Source organism: Kogia breviceps, chromosome 5 (assembly GCF_026419965.1).
Source record: "Kogia breviceps isolate mKogBre1 chromosome 5, mKogBre1 haplotype 1, whole genome shotgun sequence".
In the NCBI taxonomy this organism is placed as follows: Eukaryota; Metazoa; Chordata; class Mammalia; order Artiodactyla; family Physeteridae; genus Kogia; species Kogia breviceps.
The window spans coordinates 147,946,465-147,965,497 of record NC_081314.1 but is presented as its reverse complement, the minus strand read 5'-3'; the positions used below and the strand labels follow the sequence as shown (position 1 = coordinate 147,965,497).

The 19,033-nt window shown below is 63.5% G+C and overlaps 1 protein-coding gene across 1 annotated transcript; it reads right to left on the bottom strand.

The window, feature by feature from the left end:
* Nucleotides 1–8,175: 8,175 nt before the first annotated feature.
* Nucleotides 8,176–18,117, bottom strand: AIRE (autoimmune regulator). The gene is made up of 15 exons (XM_059063986.1): nucleotides 17,968–18,117; nucleotides 17,290–17,464; nucleotides 16,884–17,039; nucleotides 16,457–16,531; nucleotides 15,779–15,892; nucleotides 14,823–14,965; nucleotides 14,571–14,651; nucleotides 13,567–13,682; nucleotides 12,437–12,536; nucleotides 11,691–11,873; nucleotides 10,942–11,063; nucleotides 10,688–10,785; nucleotides 10,569–10,579; nucleotides 9,302–9,370; nucleotides 8,176–8,256 (listed from the first exon to the last, which is right to left on the bottom strand). Exons 1-15 carry the CDS (start codon nucleotides 18,115–18,117, stop codon nucleotides 8,176–8,178), a joined length of 1,674 nt encoding a protein of 557 aa, XP_058919969.1.
* Between the last annotated feature and the right edge of the window lie 916 nt (nucleotides 18,118–19,033).

Here is a 19,033-nt window from a genome sequence, read left to right as displayed (position 1 = left end):
GTTTCTTGAGCTGAGTGGTGACACAGATGTGTTTGCTTTATGAAAATTCAGCAAGCTGATCACCTATGATTTGTGCCTTTTTCTTTATATATGTTATGTTCTAATACAAAGTTTACGTAAAAATATTCCATTGTCGGGGAAGGGGGAGGTATGAGTCAAAGGGAGAGAGTTTCAGTTCTGCAAGATGAGTGTGTCCCAGAGCCCACTGTCCAGCCTGGTGCTGGAAGTTAATAATTCTGTAGTGGACACTTAAAACGTGGCTAAGAGGGTACACATATGTTAAATGTTCTTATCATGAATAACAACAAATATTTCTTAAATTATCACAGAGGGGAAAGAGGGACCTCCTTAGTCACAGCTGTGCCGAGTCAGGCATGGATAAGAATCTGGGCCACTTGACTGACCTTCTGGCCTCAGGTTAAGAAGATGGAAGAATGGCAGGGACTCACAGGCAGCCCTCAAACTCTCTGTGCCCTGAGCCCCCCCCCCCATCACCCTTGTGTGGATGGTGGCCTCACCACTGGGTGCACAGCTGTCGTCCTGGGGTCTCTGTCACCATCATTTTCCCCTGTGGACCTCATGGTCACCAGCTCCCAAATCGTCCTCCTTCATTTGGGCAGAGCACATCCTCCAGGAGTTTCCTGAGAAAGGGCTCAGGGCGTTTTTGAGATTCTGCCTGTGTGAAATTGGCCTTTCTCGACCCTGGTACTTGATTGAAGACTTGGCTGTGTGTAGAATCTTGGGTGAGAAATCATCGTCCTACAGAATTTTGAAGGTGGCTTCCATCATTCCTTGATTCCAGGGTTGCTACTGGGAAGTCAAAGCCGCCTGACTCCTCTGTGTGTGCACAGGACCCAATATTTCCTCCCTAGAAGCGTGCAGGACCTTCCTTTCCCAGGGGCTGTGAAATTCCACAGGACATGCCTTGTGTGGGTCTGCTTCCCAGTGTGGGGCCGGGCACGTTCTGCGTCCTTCCAAGGCAGCATTGTGTGTGTTCTATCTGGGACAAGTTCCTGCACCATTTCCCCAACAACTCTTTCCTCTCTGCATTTTCCCTTTACTCTTTCTGGAACTCCTGGTATTTACATTTTGATATCCTATATAGTTTTACTTTCCATTTTTTAGAAAGTCTTAGCCTGACTTTCCTATTTTAGAACTCATTTGCTGTACGTTCAGAGAGCTTTCTTCAGCTTGCTATGCCAACCTGGTGTAAAGTTCTCCATTTCTGCCGTCACGGTTTTGATTTCCAAGAGCTGTTCCTTTTAACAGAGCCTTGTTCTTGTTTCATGAATACAGGGCCTATCTCTCTAAGAATCTTATAGTTTTATTTGATTTTTTAACATTCATTCCTCCCTTCTGAGTCTGTCTTTTCATCTGTGCTGCTTTCTTTCTTTCCTCTTGTCTTGGTCTCTGCCATCCTAGGGGCCTTCTTTAATGTCTGGGAATCCTTGGCTATCTGTGATTAAGAGGCAGAACCTCTGAATGTGACAGGTGACTTTTGGTTGTTGAGTCTTGCTGTAGGGTGAGCTTTCTGGGCCATTTTTTGGGTAACCCCCAGAACTGTTGTCCCTTTAGGTTGGTCAGATTCAAGAAAAGAATCTTCCAGTCTCTTGTCTGGAGGGAAGATGGGGTCAGGAGCTGAAGGAAGAGGGGGTGGAGGCCCGCATGCAGCCTTCTGCCTGGTGATCCGACCACACACTTTCCACGTGGACCCCTCAGTTGTTTATGGCACTCCCAGGTCCAGACACTCTGCCTGACCTCTGCTGGGGGGAGGGAGGGATGTGGGGCTCCATTTTTCAGCCCGCCTGACCCCTCCTCTCCCACCAGGCTCATCTGCTGAGGCCTCAGGACCACTCAACGCTTGGCCGGGGGGCCCGTGTTTATGCCCGGGGTTCTTCTGGAAGACTGTGAGTAGATCGGCTTGCATACTGGGGGACCCCGACCTTGTACTGGCCCAGCCTGGTTGTTCGCACCGGCTGCAGAAGCACTTCAGATCCCAGCCCGTCAACCACAGGGACGACCCTTTCCTGGGCTCCAACCACAAGCCTTGTCTGCCTGCTCCAGGCTCATAGTCTGTGAGCCTGGGAGACACAGGTGCTGCACATGGGGTACAAAGTTGCACAGAGACGCGGGGAGGGGACCCTGCCCAGGGAGGTGGGGGACGGGTGGACCATGGGTGCTCAGGATGGCCCCTCCGGGAGAGAGGCAGGGCTGACCTGGCTGAAAGCAGAATAGGGGTTTTTGATCATCCCCCTGCAACTCGGGAGAGCCTTGAAGGCCTGTGGTCTGGGGTTTGCGGGCTCGCTTTTCCATTTTGCCATGGAGGATTCAAGCACGCGCTTAGGCAGAGAGAGCAGTAAGATGGCCCCGTGCCCCCCCGTCCAGCCACCCGAAGGTTCCGTTCAGGACAGGGTAGGCATTTCAGGAAGACGGCTCTGAGTGGAGGATGGAGGGGGCCGCGCATCTGGGGGCCATGAGCAGTGATCGCTGTTCTGGGGCGGTGACGGTGGAGAGGGGACGGATGTGTGAGGTGTCTAAGAGGCCCAGCAGGGAGGTCTGGGTGTGGGGGTGGGCGACGAGGGAGGGGGGCTCCTGCACCCCGTGGGAGATGTGGGGGCAGTCGGGGCTGGAGATCCTCTTCCCCCTGCTGCCCTGCCCTCCTGGGCACACCTTTAGCTCTGGCAGCACTGCTGCTGCGTCTGTCCCACCCCGATCCCTGGGGCTGCCCCTGATCGCCCCCTAAAGTAACGTCCACCCCCCTTGGAATGACGGGAGCCATTTATAGAGGGCAGGGTGTGCCGGGAGTTCAGCCTCCTTGGGATGGAACGCTACCCTTCAACACATGCGACGAGGACGCCCTTGGCTTTCCCACATCCGCTCGTGCCGCGATCCGTGGAGCCAGGCAGCCTGGGCTCCGGGCAGAAGGGGGGCGACTACCCAGCCACAGAGGGCACAGCCTGGCCACCTGCGCACCAGCCCGCCTCGGCCAGGACGCAGGGACACGGTGGGAAACGGCTGTGCCTTTTGGAAATCGTACTTTTTAAGTTATTTAAAAATCAACCAGAGTGACAGAACAGTTTACAAAGGAAAAATCATCTATAATCCTTGTTTCAACACAACTGTCTTCATCTTTTCAGCGTTTTCTTCCAGGATTCCCCTCTATACACACACACACACACACACGCATATACCTACACATGTACATATGCACATATATACGTGTGTACACACATATATTCATACATACGTTTATAGACATATGCTCTCTTTTTATATATATTCTGTCTCTATATATAAATATACACTTTCTAAATGTATATGTATATACAGGGGACCCTTGAAAACATGGGTTTGAACTGTGGGTCCATTTATATGCAGATTTTTTTCAATAAATATATTGGAAAAACTTTTGGAAATTTGTGACCATTAAAAAAAACTTGCAGACAAGCCACATAACCTAGAATTATCCAAAAAGTTAAGAAAAAGTTAAGTACGTCATGAATGCATAAAATATATGTATATATACATATAACATACAAAATACACGTTAATCAACTGTTTATATTATCGGTAAGACTTCTGATCAACAGTAGACTATTAGTAATTAAGTTTCAACGGAGACAAAACTTATGGTCAGATTTTCAACTGTACAGGGGTAACTCCTGAGTTGTTCAAGGGTCAACTGTACATACTCTGTCAGAGATAGGTAGATAGATAGACACTTTCTACGTACACACATACACGCTCTCTCTATATATAAAGAGATAAGGAGATGGACCAACAGGGTGTATGTACATATGTACACGCTCTGTGTGTATACATAGATTTTACATACTTATAAATATAATTTAATAAGTATCTGTTCACCCACCGGGCTTGTGGTTATCATTCTTATTGTCTGTCTGGATAACATCCCAATCTCTGGGATTATATCTCCTTGGATACTGAACGTTTAGTCCATTTTCAGAGTCGGATTCACTAATTGTGTGGCACTGGCCGGCCTGGGCTCTGTGCAAACCTGCCCCTGGCACGCACTGTCTGGAGGGGATGGTCAGAGAGCAAGAGACCTGGCAGAGGGGACTGTGCCCTGAAGGGATGGAGAGGAGGCCGTGGCGAGAACGAGGGGCTTCCCTGAGACTGGGATGTGTTATGCTTGGGATGGGCGTCCTCTGGTGGGTGGTCTCTGTCGGAGGGCTGGGGGGCTTCAGCGGGGCTGCATGGAGCTCACCATTGCGGACGTGTTACCCGGCAGCTTACAGCCAGGCTGCAGGAAAAGCCGCAGGTGGAACACAGCGGCCGTCAGAGCCCCCCCGGGGGCCTGGTCCCCCCTGAGCGCCTGTCCCCGGGAGCCCTGTGAGACCCCCTGCCTGCGGTGCTGCCACCAACCTCCCAGAGGGGCTGCAAGTCCCGCGAGAATTAACAGAGGTGAGGCGGCCGTCGTGGAAGCTGCAGGTTGACAGTCAGATGACCGGGGTTCGGGTGACGGGGTGAATGAGGCTGCGTCGCGTCTAGTTCAGACCGCCAGCCAAGAGCTCAGCCCCGCTCGGTTACCTTGACTCCCACCGTGTCCAGAGCACTGTCTTCTCCCAAGCCCACCGAGCCCCCGACACGTCCGCCTGCACCGGGCTCTTCACCGCTTGTTAGCGATGACCCCCAACCCCGTCCAGGGGTCCAGCACGATTGGGTATGAAATTCACACCCCTTGTTCACAGATTGTTAACAATTTCGAACACTGACGGCTAAGCCTCCAACCGAGTGCGGGAAAAGAAGACCTTTGCCAGCCTCGTGCAGACGAAAAGAGCAACGCTGGTGTCACAGCCAAATCCTGTCCCTGTGAAAGAAACAGGTACTCGTGACACTTGCTAAGGTGGTAAGGAACTTTATTCTAGGGGGACCCCTGCACCGGGCTTTGCAGGAGGGGAGAGAGGTCCGGCTCAACTCTGAATACGTGGGAGGTGGGGATTGATGGCCAAGGAGCACGGGGAGGCCAGTGGATGGGACTTACAAAGAGCAAACACTGAGGTGAGGGGATGCGGCTAAGCCCCTCGATGGGTCCCTTCCCGAGGGCGGGCCAGGTGACCGGCTATTGAGGGTGGGGATGAGAAACGCAGCAGATATCGAGAGACATCCGAGTCCCAGGGTGGGGTTTCCCTGAAACTGACTTGGCAAGATTCTCGCCAACACTAAGCACCAAGGACAGAGGCCAAGTTTGAGCCGACTCAGAGGAGGCCGAGCAGAGTCTGGTCAAGGACAGCGCCTGTGTCCCCCCCCCCCCCGCCCCCAGCTCACGTGCTGAAGCCTCAGCGTGCAGCCCCTCAGAAGGTGGCTGTACTTGGAAGCAGGATCTCGCGGAGGTGGCCGAGATAAGTGGGGTTGTAAGGACGGGCCCCGGTGTCCTCCTGAGAAGAGGAGATCAGGACACTGACCCGCACAGACGGGCAACCGTGTGAGGACCCAGGGAAGAGGCTGGTCTACACGCCCAGGAGGGGGGCTTTGCGAGGGACCAGCCCTGCCGCACCCGGACCTCGGACTTCAGCCTCCAGGACGGACAGAGAAGAAACGTCTGTCGTTTGAGCCCCCCGGTCTGTGGCACTTTGTCACAGCAGCCCAAGAAACGAGCCTGTGGACGGGATGCACAAATGACACCGCTGGCCGAGGCCCACTCACCCGCTGGGCAGAGCCGCGCTTCAGGCTGTTACGTAGCCGGCGCTCGTTCGGTGCTGGGTGAGCAAGGCCAGCTTCCGGCCCCACGGAAAGACAGACAGGAGCAGCGGCTGGACGGTCAGCCCCTGAGGAGTAAGGCAAAGCGCAGGGGCTGCAGAAGGGCAGGGCCTGCTCTGGACAGTCGTCCTCTCGTCCTCGCGTCCACTACGCTTAAAATGCGGGACAAACGCAGCACCAGCGAACTCAGGCTGCTGACGGCAGGGAAGGATGCAGCTCACGGCCCCTGCGTGCCCCCTGCTTCCCACACTTCCTTCCACGCACACCACGGACGGACAGACAGACGGGACTCGGGGCTGCCGCGAGCCCCCCCGCCCCCCGTGCTCAACTCGTGAAAGTGACATTTCCTGAAGTTGCAGGAAGTGACACGGGTGCAGTGGAGGCCACCAAAGGGAGCGCTGAGTCCCCGCTGGAGGGCCTCCGTGGACCCGTCCATAGAAGGATTCTGAGGAGGCCGGCTCTCCAGAGCCCAGCGTGAGACCCGGTGGTGCCGGGGCCGCAGTGGGCTCAGAGGAGGGCCGCGCGGCTGTGCTCAGCAGCGGTGGGGGGCCTGGGTGGCTGGGACGCCTGGGTTCAGCCTGGTCAGCTCCCCGATATACACCCCCCCCACTGCCCTGGCACCCGCACCACGTCGCCCCCACCGGCCTCTGCAGACTCCAGCCCTCTTCGTCCTGTGGGTGGGCGGCGGCCAGGGGCAGAGACAGCAGCTGGGCTCTGTGGGGAAGAGCAGCTCTCAGGTAAGCAGGGCCCCCCGAGTCGGGAAGGACCTCCGCCCCGTTCCCCGCCTGCCTTCCCCCCACCCCAGAGGACCCTGCTCGGGGCATCCCCCCACCCAGCAAGCCTCAGCTCCGGTTTCCTCCCTCCTCTGGCTCTTCCCTTGTCCACAGATGTGACCCGGCCCCCAAGCTGGGACGCTCCACATGCGGCCACGGCTGCTGTGTCCCTCCTGCCCTCACTGTCCACTTCCCTCTGTCTCACTGCTGCCCACCCGGCCCGGCCTGGCCCAGAGCAACTGCCTACTCATTCGTATGACGCTAGCATCCTCACCAGTGGGTCCCTGTTGGAATAAACGGCTCGACCTTGTGGCCTGGGGCAGCTACCCCCTACCTGGAGGGCATCGGCCGGCCCCTCCCCAGTGCTGTCCTGGGTGGGCCGACATGCCCTGTCCCCCAACCCCCCCACGGAGGCTACCTAATGTGTGCCCGGCACAGAGGGGCTCCAGAGGGTCTGAGTGAGCCATGAGACCCCCAGAAGTCCAAGGGCTGTGTGTCCCGAACTGGGACCCCCATTCCTGCTGCTACACTCCCTGCCGGCCCCCCCGTCCGGGGTGGGGACCCAAGCCACAGGCACCGAATCAGCACACACCCCACCCCTGCCCCCAATGCGCATGAGGCCTGCAGCTACCCCTCCCTCCCCAGGGCTCTGACCCCCGTGAGGGCTTCTATCACGGGGCTCTCTGCAGGTGGGGGCTACGACAGCCCTGACATCTCCTTCCACCAACACCGACCCAGCATCTGTGCCAGGTCCTGGGGACATGGCTGAGAACCAGACAGGGTTCCAAGTCCCACAGTGGCCGCTTTCAGGGGAGACAGACACCACTAGGAAAGAACTCAGTTCTGATGGGCTGTCTCCTGGTGGCGGGTGCCACGAGCAAGATAAACCCAGCGCTGCCCACGGCGGCCCACTCTGTCCCCATCACCTGACCTGATGTCTGTCCCGGACGCACCACTCTAGCTTCCAGCCCCTCCCCTGGCACACTCCGGCCCCCTGTCCTCTTTCCTGCTTCTGTCTGAGGTCACCCCCTCTTGTGAGTGGTCTGTCACTGGAATGTCCCTCTAGGACCCCTAATGCTCAGCATATAGAAGAGCCACAGTAAAGGTTTCCTGAATAAATGACTGAATGAATGAGGAGCTGAGATCTCACGGGTGGGAAACAGACGTGCGAAGCACCAAGGCAGGGGAACTCTGAACAGAGGGAGCAGCCCGTGCAAAGGCCCTGGGGCGGGGATGAGCTGGGCCCTTCGAGGAGCACGTGGGGGGTGGACGGAGGTGGGCGGGACCAGGCCACGTGGGGCAGGGGCTGTGCTGGGGGCAGGGCAAGCCCCCGGGGGCTCCAGCAGAGGGTGGAGCAGAGGCAGTCTCTTCCCGTTACCAGAAACACAGGGGAACACAGCCCCCCCCCCAAAAAAAACAAGCACACTGTACTGGAGAGCGTGTCGAACCCACAGAAGTGACTTTAATTTCAGCGCACACAATGGCTTTGTGCCGCCACAGGCCCGGCTGCTGACAAGCTGACTGTTGACGGCACTTGGAACATCTCGGTTCCTGGTCCTAACCTCCCCCTCGGTCCCTTTCCAAGCCAGCGGCCGTGCGTACGAGGTCTGCTCCGGCTCTGGCAGCGTCCTCAGGTGCCTCCCCTTCTCCTCCCATGCTGCCTGAAGGCCGGGGTCCTGGGTCAGGAGGGGAAGGTGGGCGCCTCGGCCACCGGGCGGGACATGCTCTGGATGGCCCACTGCAGGATGCCATCAAAGGAGTGCTGCGGGACAGAGCAGAGAGCGGGGCTTGGGCCCGGGCCAGAACCTCAGGGGACTGGTGCCTGCCGGGCCCGCATCCGGCCCACCCCGGCCTCCGGGGCCACCTGAGTCATAAACATCGTGATGGGAAGGCGCCATCCAACCCAGCCCTCCTATACAGAGCTGCGGAAACAGGCCCGAGGCCCCGCCGGACACCGCCGGGGGCACACTTCATCCGCAAGCCCAGGCACTTCTGCCAACTGGTGGCCTCTTCCCGGTGTCTCGGCAGGGCCGGCTCCTTCCCCAACCCTGCCCAGCTCTGCGCAGGGCCTGACGCTCCAGCGGGACTGGGGGAGCCGTGGGAATGCCCGCTGTTTGGACGGAACGGGGGGTGACCTGCCCCACAGGGGCTTGTGAATCTGCTCCACTCTGCCCAGCTGTATTGGCACCTCGGGTCACGCCTGGCCCTCTTGGCGCCTCCAGAGACAGCTTCGGCGTCTGGGACCTGCCCGTGCTTGGCCCACCACCCAAGGCAGGGCCCCCGTGGTCGGCTGGGACCCCCAAGGTGCCACGCCAGGCTCCCGAGGACACGTACTAGCCACCTGGGGTCTGGGGGTGGCCGGAGGACTTTAACCTTTTCTAAAAGCCACCTTTTCTTCCCAGTGGTTCTAGCTGTTCATGGTCGGGTGGAGGGGCCCGGGCTGAGGAGGGGGAGTGAGGGATCTACGAGGGGGCGTGTCCCAGCGTGCCCAGCTCCCGCCCCCAGCCCCGGGGAAAGTCACGGCCTCCACATCAGGCTTCAGTGGCCCTGCTGCCGGCCCCCGGGACCTCCAGGGCAGCTGGAAAGGGGAACAGCTCGGGGCCCGCTCTGGCTCGCTTGTGCGAGGAGGGTCCAGCGCCATCTGGGGTGGTGCGGGCCTGTGGCGTCCGGTGCGCCCAGAACAGGGGCGTCCGGCTCCCCCCGTGGCCTGGGAGCTGGCTGCTTCAGAGGCCGCGGAGGCAGAGGCGGGGGCGGGGGCGGAGCCGTGGGGGGGGGGCAGGTGTAGCCCCAGCCAGGTGACCTGTTACCTCGCTCAGGAGGGACTCCAGGTCATCCCTGTGCAGAACTGGCTCATGAGGAGCAGAATCGTCCCCCGCCTGGAACCCAGAAAAGGGAGGAGGTCAACCCAACTTCTGCACCCCAGCCGGGGTCACCCCACAGAAGCGGGACCCCCTGCGGAGGCAGCAGCGGGGCTTAGGGGTGGCGTCCCTCCAGGCGGGACCCTGGGAACTGAAGTCTAACATCCGGCTCCGAGGCAGAGAGGGCGCGGGCGAGCTCGGGGCTGCCTGCCCAGGTCCCGGCCACCTCTCTGGGGCAAGGACCAGCTGGAAGGGACCCTGTCACCATGGGAAACGTGAGGCCCAGACAGGAAAGAGCCTGGTCCCACACCAGCCCTTCGGCCACCCAACAAGCCCGCGGGGCCAACCGTGCCCCTGAGGGGCGAGGGCCAGAGCCGGGGACGTGGCTCTCTCCCGCTGGCTCGCAGGCTAGGCGGAGCGAGGCCATGCTAAGTGGAGCCACGTGCAGTCGCCCAGCTCGTAGCTGAAATCAGCCAGATCTCGGCACCTCCTCCAGCCCTCGATGCCACCAGCCCTGGGTGAGGGCTTGGCACACACAGTGCAGAGGGGAGGGGATGAGGAGAGAGGTTTCCAGAAGGAGCAGAACACCAGGAGGTGTGAGCCCTCTTGTGCCCAGGGCCTGGGGTGCCCCGTCACCCACCGTGCGCTCAGGGGATGACGAGGCGGGACTGGGAGGTAGGATGGACTGCGGACGGGGGTAGGACGTCACCACCCTGGGCCCCCGAGGATTCTTCGGGGCAGGGATGTGGTCAGGAAGGCCCCCGCTGCGTACAGTCGGGGCAGATGCGCCACCTCCTGGAGGCCTCTGAGCGGGAGACACGCGGGACCCCCTGGCTCCGAGGGAGCCCTGGCAAGTGAAGGCTCCGTGAGGCTAGTCACTCCTCCGCAAGGGCCCAGGGCCCAGGGCTGCTGGAGGATCGGAGGCGAGACGACCCGGGTGGAGTCACACGTGCTCGCCCCTGGCGTGGAGCCTCCTTCCGCTCTCCCCTGCCCCCGCCCCACCCCGAGGACGAGGACGGCAGGGGCACGGGGCGCTCTGGGGGCTTAGGGGAGCTCTGGGCCTGCAACCCACCGACGGCTTCACAGCCACTGTGGCTTGGGAGCGTTGCCTTTTTAGGCCGATTTATCAGACGGGAGTCGATTTAAACAAGTATATCGTATGTACAGAACGAACACACGGCCAGGAGGTTCGATGCACACCCGCGAAGCTGGCGGCCGGGCCGGGGCCTCCCCCGGAGATGTGCTTCCCCAGCCCCAGCCCCGCGGCGTCCCCCCTCACCTGCGCCCCAGGGCCGGCGGCGGCGGCTTTGGTGATGAGCCTGGGGGTCCCGGGACCCGGGCGGGCGGGGCTCGGGGCGGGACTCGCGGCGGGCGCCCCATCCCCGGGGGCCGGGGCGGGGTCTCCGGAGCAGGATCTGCAGCGCAGGGCGGCCCTGGCGAGCGGAGGAGAGGCTGCAGGCTGCCCGGGCTGGGGCAGGGCTGGGAGTGCCCTCTGGGCACCGGAATCCTAAAGCCGTTGGGGGGCGCCGGCCCTCCCCCTCCCCCTCCCGGCCCTCCCCCTCCCCCTCCGGGCCCCGCCCCGCACTCACCCGGGCCGGGCAGCGCCGGCGGGGAAGTGGCAGCGCCAGTGGAAGGCGGCGGCGCAGTGCGAGCACCGAAGCGCGTCCGCGCCGTCCCCGCACACCCCGCACCTCGCGCCGGGCGCCGGGCCCTGCGGACGGACAGCGGCGGGGTGACCGGGGGCCGCGGAGGGGCGCACGGGGTGGGGGGCGAGTCCGAGGTTTCAGGATCCAGGCTTGGAGAGGTCAAGGGCGCCCCAGCACCTTTGGGCTGCAGCTTGGCGAAACTAGGTGCCCCGTCTCGAGCCCCCTTGGTGGGCCCGGACCCCCTTCAGGGCTAGTGCAGGGGACCCAGAAGGGCGTCCGCTCCAGAGGAGGCAGGAGGGCCTGGGAGACCTGGGGCTGCGGACTCCACCCCCTTTATCGTTCTGCCCTCGTGATGGGGGCTTTCAAGAGCGGTGAGAGAGCGGTCGCGTCCTCTGGAGTCCCTCCGACAGCCCCTTCCCTTCACCCTCCCCCCGCAGAGCCCGCACCTTGTTCTGGGTCGTCTGGCAGCCCCAAGAGCCCCTGGGCCTCCCTCCAGCCTCCTCCACCCGCCCTCCCCCTGGCCAGCCTGGCTGCTCCTGGCAGCGCCCCTCCCCCGCCCCCACCCCTAACCTCCATCTCAATCCTACCTCCTTACCCCCGCCTGTCACTGTCTGGTTTCGGGCTCGCCTGGCTGTCCCCGTAGACCCTGAGCTCCCTGAAGACAGACACCCTGAGCCCAGGACCCTGCTCACCTGCTGCCCCTCAGGGCCCGCACACAGCAGGGGGTGCAGGGCCGAGGGGTCCAGCACAAGTGGGGGGGCTGCAGGAGGTGGGGCCAGCAGGTGCTTGTAGGTGGCCGCAACATCCATTCCAGCGGGGCGCTCGCCGGGCGGTCCCCTCGCCTCCTCTCCCGCTGACCTCAGTGCCAGGAGGACCTGGAACCGGAGGGTCAGTTCTCAGAGGTGTTGCAGGGGACTTGCCCAGCACCACCCAGGAGTTAATGACCGCTGGGGCCCTGGGAACCGGGGGCTGGTGTCGGGGGGAGGAGCGCCACACTGGGTGGGAAAGGCCCGGCTCTGTGGTCCCAGCAAGTTCCCTGACCCTTTCCCCATCGAAAGGCAGGGCCCCGTGGCCCTCGCGAGCCGTCAGAGGACACACTCGGCATATGCTGGGGCACGCGTCGTATCCGTTGTGACTTCGCGGTAACAGAACACTTAACACATTTTTGGAGAACGTTATCGGTGGTCGAAGCGCGTCCCCTGTTCTGGGCTGACAGAGCCGAAGGCCCCCAAAGCAGAGTACTGAGAAGCGGAGCCGCTGTAAGGGCCGCGTCCCGGTGGCCTGCGCCCCCGTGGTCCCACGGGAGAAAGTGGAGTTGGTGGGGCCAGGCCAGGGTGGGGGGCACGTGGCTCTCTGGCTGGGGCAGGCCCGACCCGCAGAAGGGGCCAGGAGGCAGGCAGCCGGCGGACAGAGGGCCTGGGAGCGGGCCCGTGTGTACCGGGGTCTCTGCAGGCAGCTCCCGGGCCCGGGGCTCCTCGGCCGGGGGCAGGTCCCGCTGGGCTCTTCCCTGGAGGCAGTTGGAGCACCTCCAGGTCCCGCTGCTTTTACGTTGTCACCGGCCAGAGACATGCAGGGCGAGGCAGAGGGGACAGTAGACTCCCAAGCCCACGACACGGCGGAGGCCTGAGGGCTCCTCCAGGTCACCCTTTCCATTCCCCGGTGGGGAAGCTCAGGGGAATGGGCGGAGCCACAGGGGAAGGGCCTGCCCGGTAGGTGGGCAGGAGAGGCCAGGAGGCTGGGGTAGTTACCCCTGGCGGGGCGGCCCTCGCCAGCCTGGCACGCCCCCCGAGTGCTTCTCAGACGAGCCCCAAGAATTCCCGGCCCTGCCTTGCAGGCGGGGCCTCCCTAGGCTGGCCCCGTCACATCCCTGGGACCCTCCCTCGATTCCACGGGAGGGACGGTGCCCAGTAGAACAGGAGCCGGTCAAGGGCAGGAAGGAAGAAAACAGAAGACGGGCAGCATTGAGCGGAGCTAAGGGATGGCCCGGCCAGAGCCCCGTGATTTAGCTCAGAGAGCTGTGAGCCGGTCAAGGTCATGCGGTGAGCGGGGCAGGTCGGGGCGAGAACGGCCACCCGGCGCTCCTCCCCGCACCCAGGCCGCCCTGACCTGCGGGAGCTGCTGGTAGCGGACAGCGCTCTCCCGGGGGGCCAGGGCGGGGGGCTTGCCCAGCGCAAGGCCCAGCGCCTAGGATGGGCTCCCACCGGCCCTTGGGGGGGCAGCTCTGGGGCCTCTGCGCTCCCCAGCCCGACTTGCAGTGAGACTCTGTTTAAGTGCTGCCGGCGGTCAGCTGCTTGTGACAGTTTGGGTGGGGGGAAGATGGGGCGAGATGCACGGGGTGGCCATTCCTTGCCTTGGGCCTCAGGGCCCTGCTGGCCGGGCAGCGGGGGCAGCGCGGCCACGCGGGGAGGTGGGTGGGAGGGCCCCAGCCCCACCTCCCGGCGACCTGAGCCCAGGCCCCCTCCCAGGCCAGCCTCACGGCCCATGCCTGGGATGCAGAGGCTGCTGGGTGGCCTCCCGCTCAGGGCGGGCAGGTGGGGAGGCTGTGAGGCTGGGCGGGGCCGGGCCCACCTGGGGACCTGGAGGAGCGGGGGGCTCAGGCAGGCCAGGTGGAAGGCGCGGGGGCAGCCGTCGCAGCACAGGAGCTCCCCGCCGTCCCCGCACGCGGCACACTCGTCCTCGTTCTTCTGACACGGGTGAGAGACACGCAGCGTCTGGAAGACCTGGGGTGGGGCGGCGCCCTCCCGGAGAGACCCCCCTCGCCTGCCCCCTGCTGAAGTCCCGCCTGGACTGCCTGCTCGCCAGGGCTCCCCAAGACCCCTCCTCCTCTGAGACTGGAGCCCGGAACACCTCCTGGGCCATCCCTCTTGGGGAGAACGGCGCTGAAGGAAGGCTGGTTCCTCGCGGGTGCCTGTGCCCCAGGAGGCCCCAAGACCGCACGCCCACACCCACGGGGAGGCCCTGGGCACCCGCTGGCCCCTCCGCCTGAGGCCTGCTTGCGCCCTTGCCTGGATGGCACCCACCGTGCCCCCCTGGGCGCCACTTCCTTCCGAAGCCCCCCCCCCCCGACCACAGGGCTGGGCAGCCCCTCACAGGGATGAGTGCGCTCATTGTAGCAATCCCCCCCGGACCCCACCAGCCCAGGAGCTCCCGTGGGCAGCTGGAGGCCTCCTCATTTCTTGGCTCCCCGGGGCCCAGCACGGCGCCTGGCGGAGGTGTCGGGATCCACGGCAGGAAGGCTGCTGGGAGCCCAAGGGCGTACGTGATGCTGGGGCTCCTGGCTCCTGGCAGGGGACACAGCCACGCCAAGGGCCCAGCTGTGAGGCGTGGGACAGCTGGCAGCTGGACCAAATGCTGCGGTTTTAGGAGCCTCGGAGGACTCGCCTGCTCTAACTTCTGTGAATTTTTACAGTTGTGTATTACCAGCAAAAAAATACGATTAAAAATAAAGTGCTCCACCCTGTGAACAGAAGCTTAGACCTCTGTCCTCCAGTCCCTGGAGTGACTGCCCTAGACAAGCGGCAAATGGGCAGGAGGCCCCACCCTCAGCATCCTGGGGGTGCTCTGGGCATTACCTGGTGCAGCTGGGGCTCACTGGGGAGGGCGGGGGGGCCCGGGGCCCTGTCCCGCTGGCCTGCCCTCAAATCGCCTCCACCCTGCCAGGGAGAAGAGAGAGGGTCACCAGCAGGGGAGGCATTCGGGTGGCAGGGGCAGTCCCCAGCCCCAGCGGAGCCCCCCACCGGAGGGGACGGGAAGCTGCTGCGCCGGGTGCTGGGGGAGGGCGCCGAGGGCCAGGCCTCGCCAGGGGCGGTCCCAGCAGCGCTTACAGGGGCAGGAGCCTGGGTCCCCTTGGCTCGGACCAGGGTCTTCAGGCTGCTGCTGCGGGTCTTGTTCTTTCCCCCACTGGGGTCTTCAAACTTGCTGGGAGTGTAAAACTCCCCCCCAACCTGGATGCACTTCTTGGAGCCGCCTGGGAGGAGAGACGGGTCGGGGGGCCTGGCAGGGAGGTTCTACAGCTTGCTGTCCCTCCCCCACAAACCCCACCCCAGTCAGCTCTGGGCCCAGGGTCCTGAGCACAGGAGGGACTCTCTGCTGGGGGAAGCCCGGCTCCCAAATTCTCGTCCACTTGGAGTCTCGGAATGCGGCCTTATTCGCGAGTAGGGCCTCTGTAGACGTTAAGGTGGGCTTGCACTGGACCGAAGTCCAAGGACAGCATCCTCATGAGAAGAGAAGGGGATGCAGAGAGACACGGGGAGGAGGCTGTGTGGCGACGAGCTGGAGGGATGTGACCACACGCCGGGGCGTGGCGGTCGCCATGAGCTGGAAGCAGAGACGACTCTGCCCTAGAGCCTCCGAGGGAGCCAGCCTGGCCCCGCCCACACCTTGATTTTGGCGTTTCTGTGGCTTTAAGCCACCCCGTTTGTGGCAACTCGTCATAACAGCCCTAGGAAACGACTGTAGGAATCCTTTGGACCATCCCCGCTGGGTGAGGCTGGAGCCCCATCGGCTCCCAGGGTCCTCGGCGCCCCCAGAGGGTGTGCAGCGCGGGGAATCGGAGGAAGGGGGGGGAACGCAAGGCCGGGGCGGCCGGGGCCGGGGCCACAGGTCGTCCAGCTGACAGCCCAAGAGCCCCCCCAAACCCGGCCCAGACCACCCCCTCCAGAGACGGCAGACCCACTGCAGGCAGCGGGGGTGCCTGGTCCAAGTCCCAGCTGCTCTAGAGCCACCGGGGAGCTGAGCGGGGACGTGGATCCCCTGGCAGGCCCTCCCCAGCGCCGTCTACCTGCCTCAAACACCTGCTGGATGAGGATCCCCTCCACGGCCCCGCGGGCTCCTGGGACGTCCCCAGATGACACAGCCATGGCTCTCTGCACCGAAGCGGACATGGTCTGGATTCCTGGGGACAGGAGCACCAAACGGGGGGGGGTCATCTGTTGGGACGACGGCTCCTGAGCAGGGCCGTGGGGAGCGAGGGGTGTCTGGGCAGCAGAATCCTTCCTTCTTTCCACGCAGGGCAGGCCGGGGAGGGGGTCCAGCCCCTCCACAGACAGACAGACAGACAGCCCACGTGTAAGCGCAGAGACGGGCCGGGGAGTGCGTGTGCGCGTGCGTGTGTGTACATGTATGCGGTGTGGTCTGGTGTGTGGTGTACGAGCCGTCCGAACCCAGCTGGCGGGAATGAACAGAGACGCTGGGATATGGCCCTGGGCTGGGCTGGGCTGGGAGGGAGGCAGGGTCCCCAGAGCCTGCCCTCAGGCCGGCACCAGGGGCCCATGGGAGGTCTCCGGGTCCCCGGTTGCATCTGGCCAAGGGACAGAGGGGATTCTCTGGAGGAAGCAGAGTCGGAGCTGGCCCCGAAGGATGGGGCACTCGGATGGGCACAGGTGGGGTGACCCCAGGGCAGCATGGTCCCAGCTCCCAAGACGGGGCCCCTGACCCCCAGACCTGGGGCCTGGCTCACCGTTGCCCAGCGGGAGGCGCTGTGGCTCTGCGTTGCTCTCTGACTTCTTGGAGGGCTTGGCCTTGGCTTGGGAGCCTGTGGGGGAGCAGGGACAGCCCGGCCCTACTCCTGCCGCCGGGCCAAGGCCAGGGGGCAGGTGGGAGAGCGCCAGGTGGGGTCTCCCGGACTCTGGTGTGTGTCCCCTTGCTTTACCGGGCTCTGGTGTCCACATCAGGGGAAAGGAAGTACACCCACCTGCCTACTCACGGGGCCCGGGGGTCAACAGGGGCTGCGGGGCTCATACAGGGTGTGCATCCAAGTCCCCAGAGGGACCTCTGCCAGGCTGGCTCTGGGCCAAGCAAGAGGGACAGATGCTCCCGGACCAGGTCAGGGGGTGTAGGGCTCCGTGAGGGGATCTGTGACCTCGCTGGCTCCTCAAGCTGGGTACCTGGGCTGGAGGTGCCCCTCGGGGACAGAGCTGCTGGCGGGGCGGCCCTCGGTTCCTCCAGGGCCTTCCTCTTGGTGGGGGGCCTGGGCAGCAGCACGGTGGCCTTGGGGCCCGCCGGGGGCCTCCTCCCCTTCCGGGGCTGGCTGAGGTCCACATCTGCGGGCGTGTGCAGGGCCGGAGCTTCAAGGGCTGAGCTTCAAGCACAGAACTGATGCCCCGTTCAGGCAGGTGAGGCCTCAGCTCTTTGCTCTTAGAAGCCAAGATGGTCTGGGTGATGTCCGGGGCTCCCTGAACAGCCCCACGCCTCCCCGCCCACAGTCCAGCTGGGACTCAGAGGATGGCTCCAGCTACCAGCCCCAGCGAGGGAGGCTGAGCCGGCCGGGACCCCAGCCCCCAGGGACCCCACCTTTGGGGAAGCTGTCTAGGATGGGCTGCAGCCGGCTGTATCTCTCCAGGTTGTAGTCCTTGAAGAGAACCCTCCAGAAGTCCAGGATGACGGCCGTGTCCCGGGTCAGGAGCCACGAGAGGAGCGCGTGGAAGGCCTGTGGGCAGCCCTCCTTCTCCTTCAGACACAGCGTCTCCTGAAGCAAAGTGGGAATGGGGGCCCTGCCCTTCCCAGGTACCCCCCCTGCCTGCCACCTCCTCTGCGGGACCAGAGGGCAAATGCTGACCCCGAGGAGGCCGCTGTAGACTTGGGCACCTGTGTCCATCCCCTTGGCTTGGGGCCGGTGTGGGGATGGCAGGGGGTTGCTGGGGTGAGGTGGGGGGCCACCTGGAATTCATCTTAGGGGACTGTGCTCAACTTGGAGGGGGCTTTGGGGATCTGGGCGGGGGGAGGGGCACGGGAACTTGTCTTGGAGACCATTGGCTCCGCTGGCGGGTGGGGCGTGGGGCAGGCCGTGGCATTCGCCGCAGGGACCTTACCGTGGCGCTGCGGCTTGGGCGCGGGGAGGGGCTTGGGGGCGGGAGCGTGGGGAGGGTCCCTCTGGAGCGGGTCTCCCGCGACCTTGCCGGCTCCGGGGCGCGGGCGGGCGTGGGGAAGGCTGGGCGCGTTGCTGGCTTACTGATCGGGATAGGGGCCCACCTGGAACTTGTCCTCGGGAACCACGTCGTGGTCGACCAGCGCGTGCAGCAGCGGGAAGGCGCTGTCCACGGCCACGGCGATCTCCGTGCGGTGCAGCCTCAGGAGGCGGCGCGGCGCCGTGTCCCCACCGGCCCGGGCCTCGCCCGCCATGGCGGGGTCGGGGACGCGGGGCTGGGGGCCCCCTCTCCCCGCCTGGGGTGCCGCTGGACTTGGGGGGCGTCTGGGCCGTGTCGGCCTCCTGGCCCTGGCGCGCCCCCTGCGCCGCCGGGCACCTGGGCGGGCACGCCTGGCCCGGGAAGAGGGAGAGCCCCCGGCGCGTCCTCCGGCCTCCGCGGGTCTGAGCTCACGGCCCGGGTCTCTATTATACCGGGCTCTCCTTGGAGAGAGCAAAGGCCGCTCAGCCCGAGCCAATCGGGGCCCAGGGAGCTTCCTCGGGGCCCTGAACGGAAACTTCCCTGTAACCCGAGAGCGCTAGATGGTCCCAGCCACCTGCCAGCCCCTTGTGCACCCGCCAGCACGCTGCTGGCTTTTCTTTCCTTTTTAAAGAAGCCTCTGGACTCAATTCCCCAAATGTGGTTCCAGCCAGCATCCCACGGGGCCCTGTTCAAATGGGGAAAAGCCAGGACAGGTGTCTTCACCTCACCTGGGGTCCAGTGTCAGACACGAGCAGGGGCTGCCCAGGTGCCCCAGCAGCTGGGAGAGGCAGCACGGGAAGCCTCCACGGGGCTGCGCGGGGGCAGAGTCCCTGGTGGGGAGTGGGCACCGCCGCCACCGTCGCGGCAGCTGCTCGGGGTCCCAAGCCTGGGGCCGCAGGAGGAGGTACCCACCTGATGGAGGGCCTGGGGTATGACTAGTGCATGTCAGTGGGTTCAGAGCTGGGCACTGCCTGGAGGCTGGTGATGCTGGGCCAGTTGCTTTCCTCCTTTGACCTTCAGTCCTCTCAGTTTTTTGTTTGATGCTTTGTTTGCTTGTTTATTATTGGGCTATAAGTTGTTTTACGATGTTGTGTTAGTTTCTACCGTACAGCAGAGTGGAGTTCCCTGTGCTCTACAGCAGGTTCTCGTTA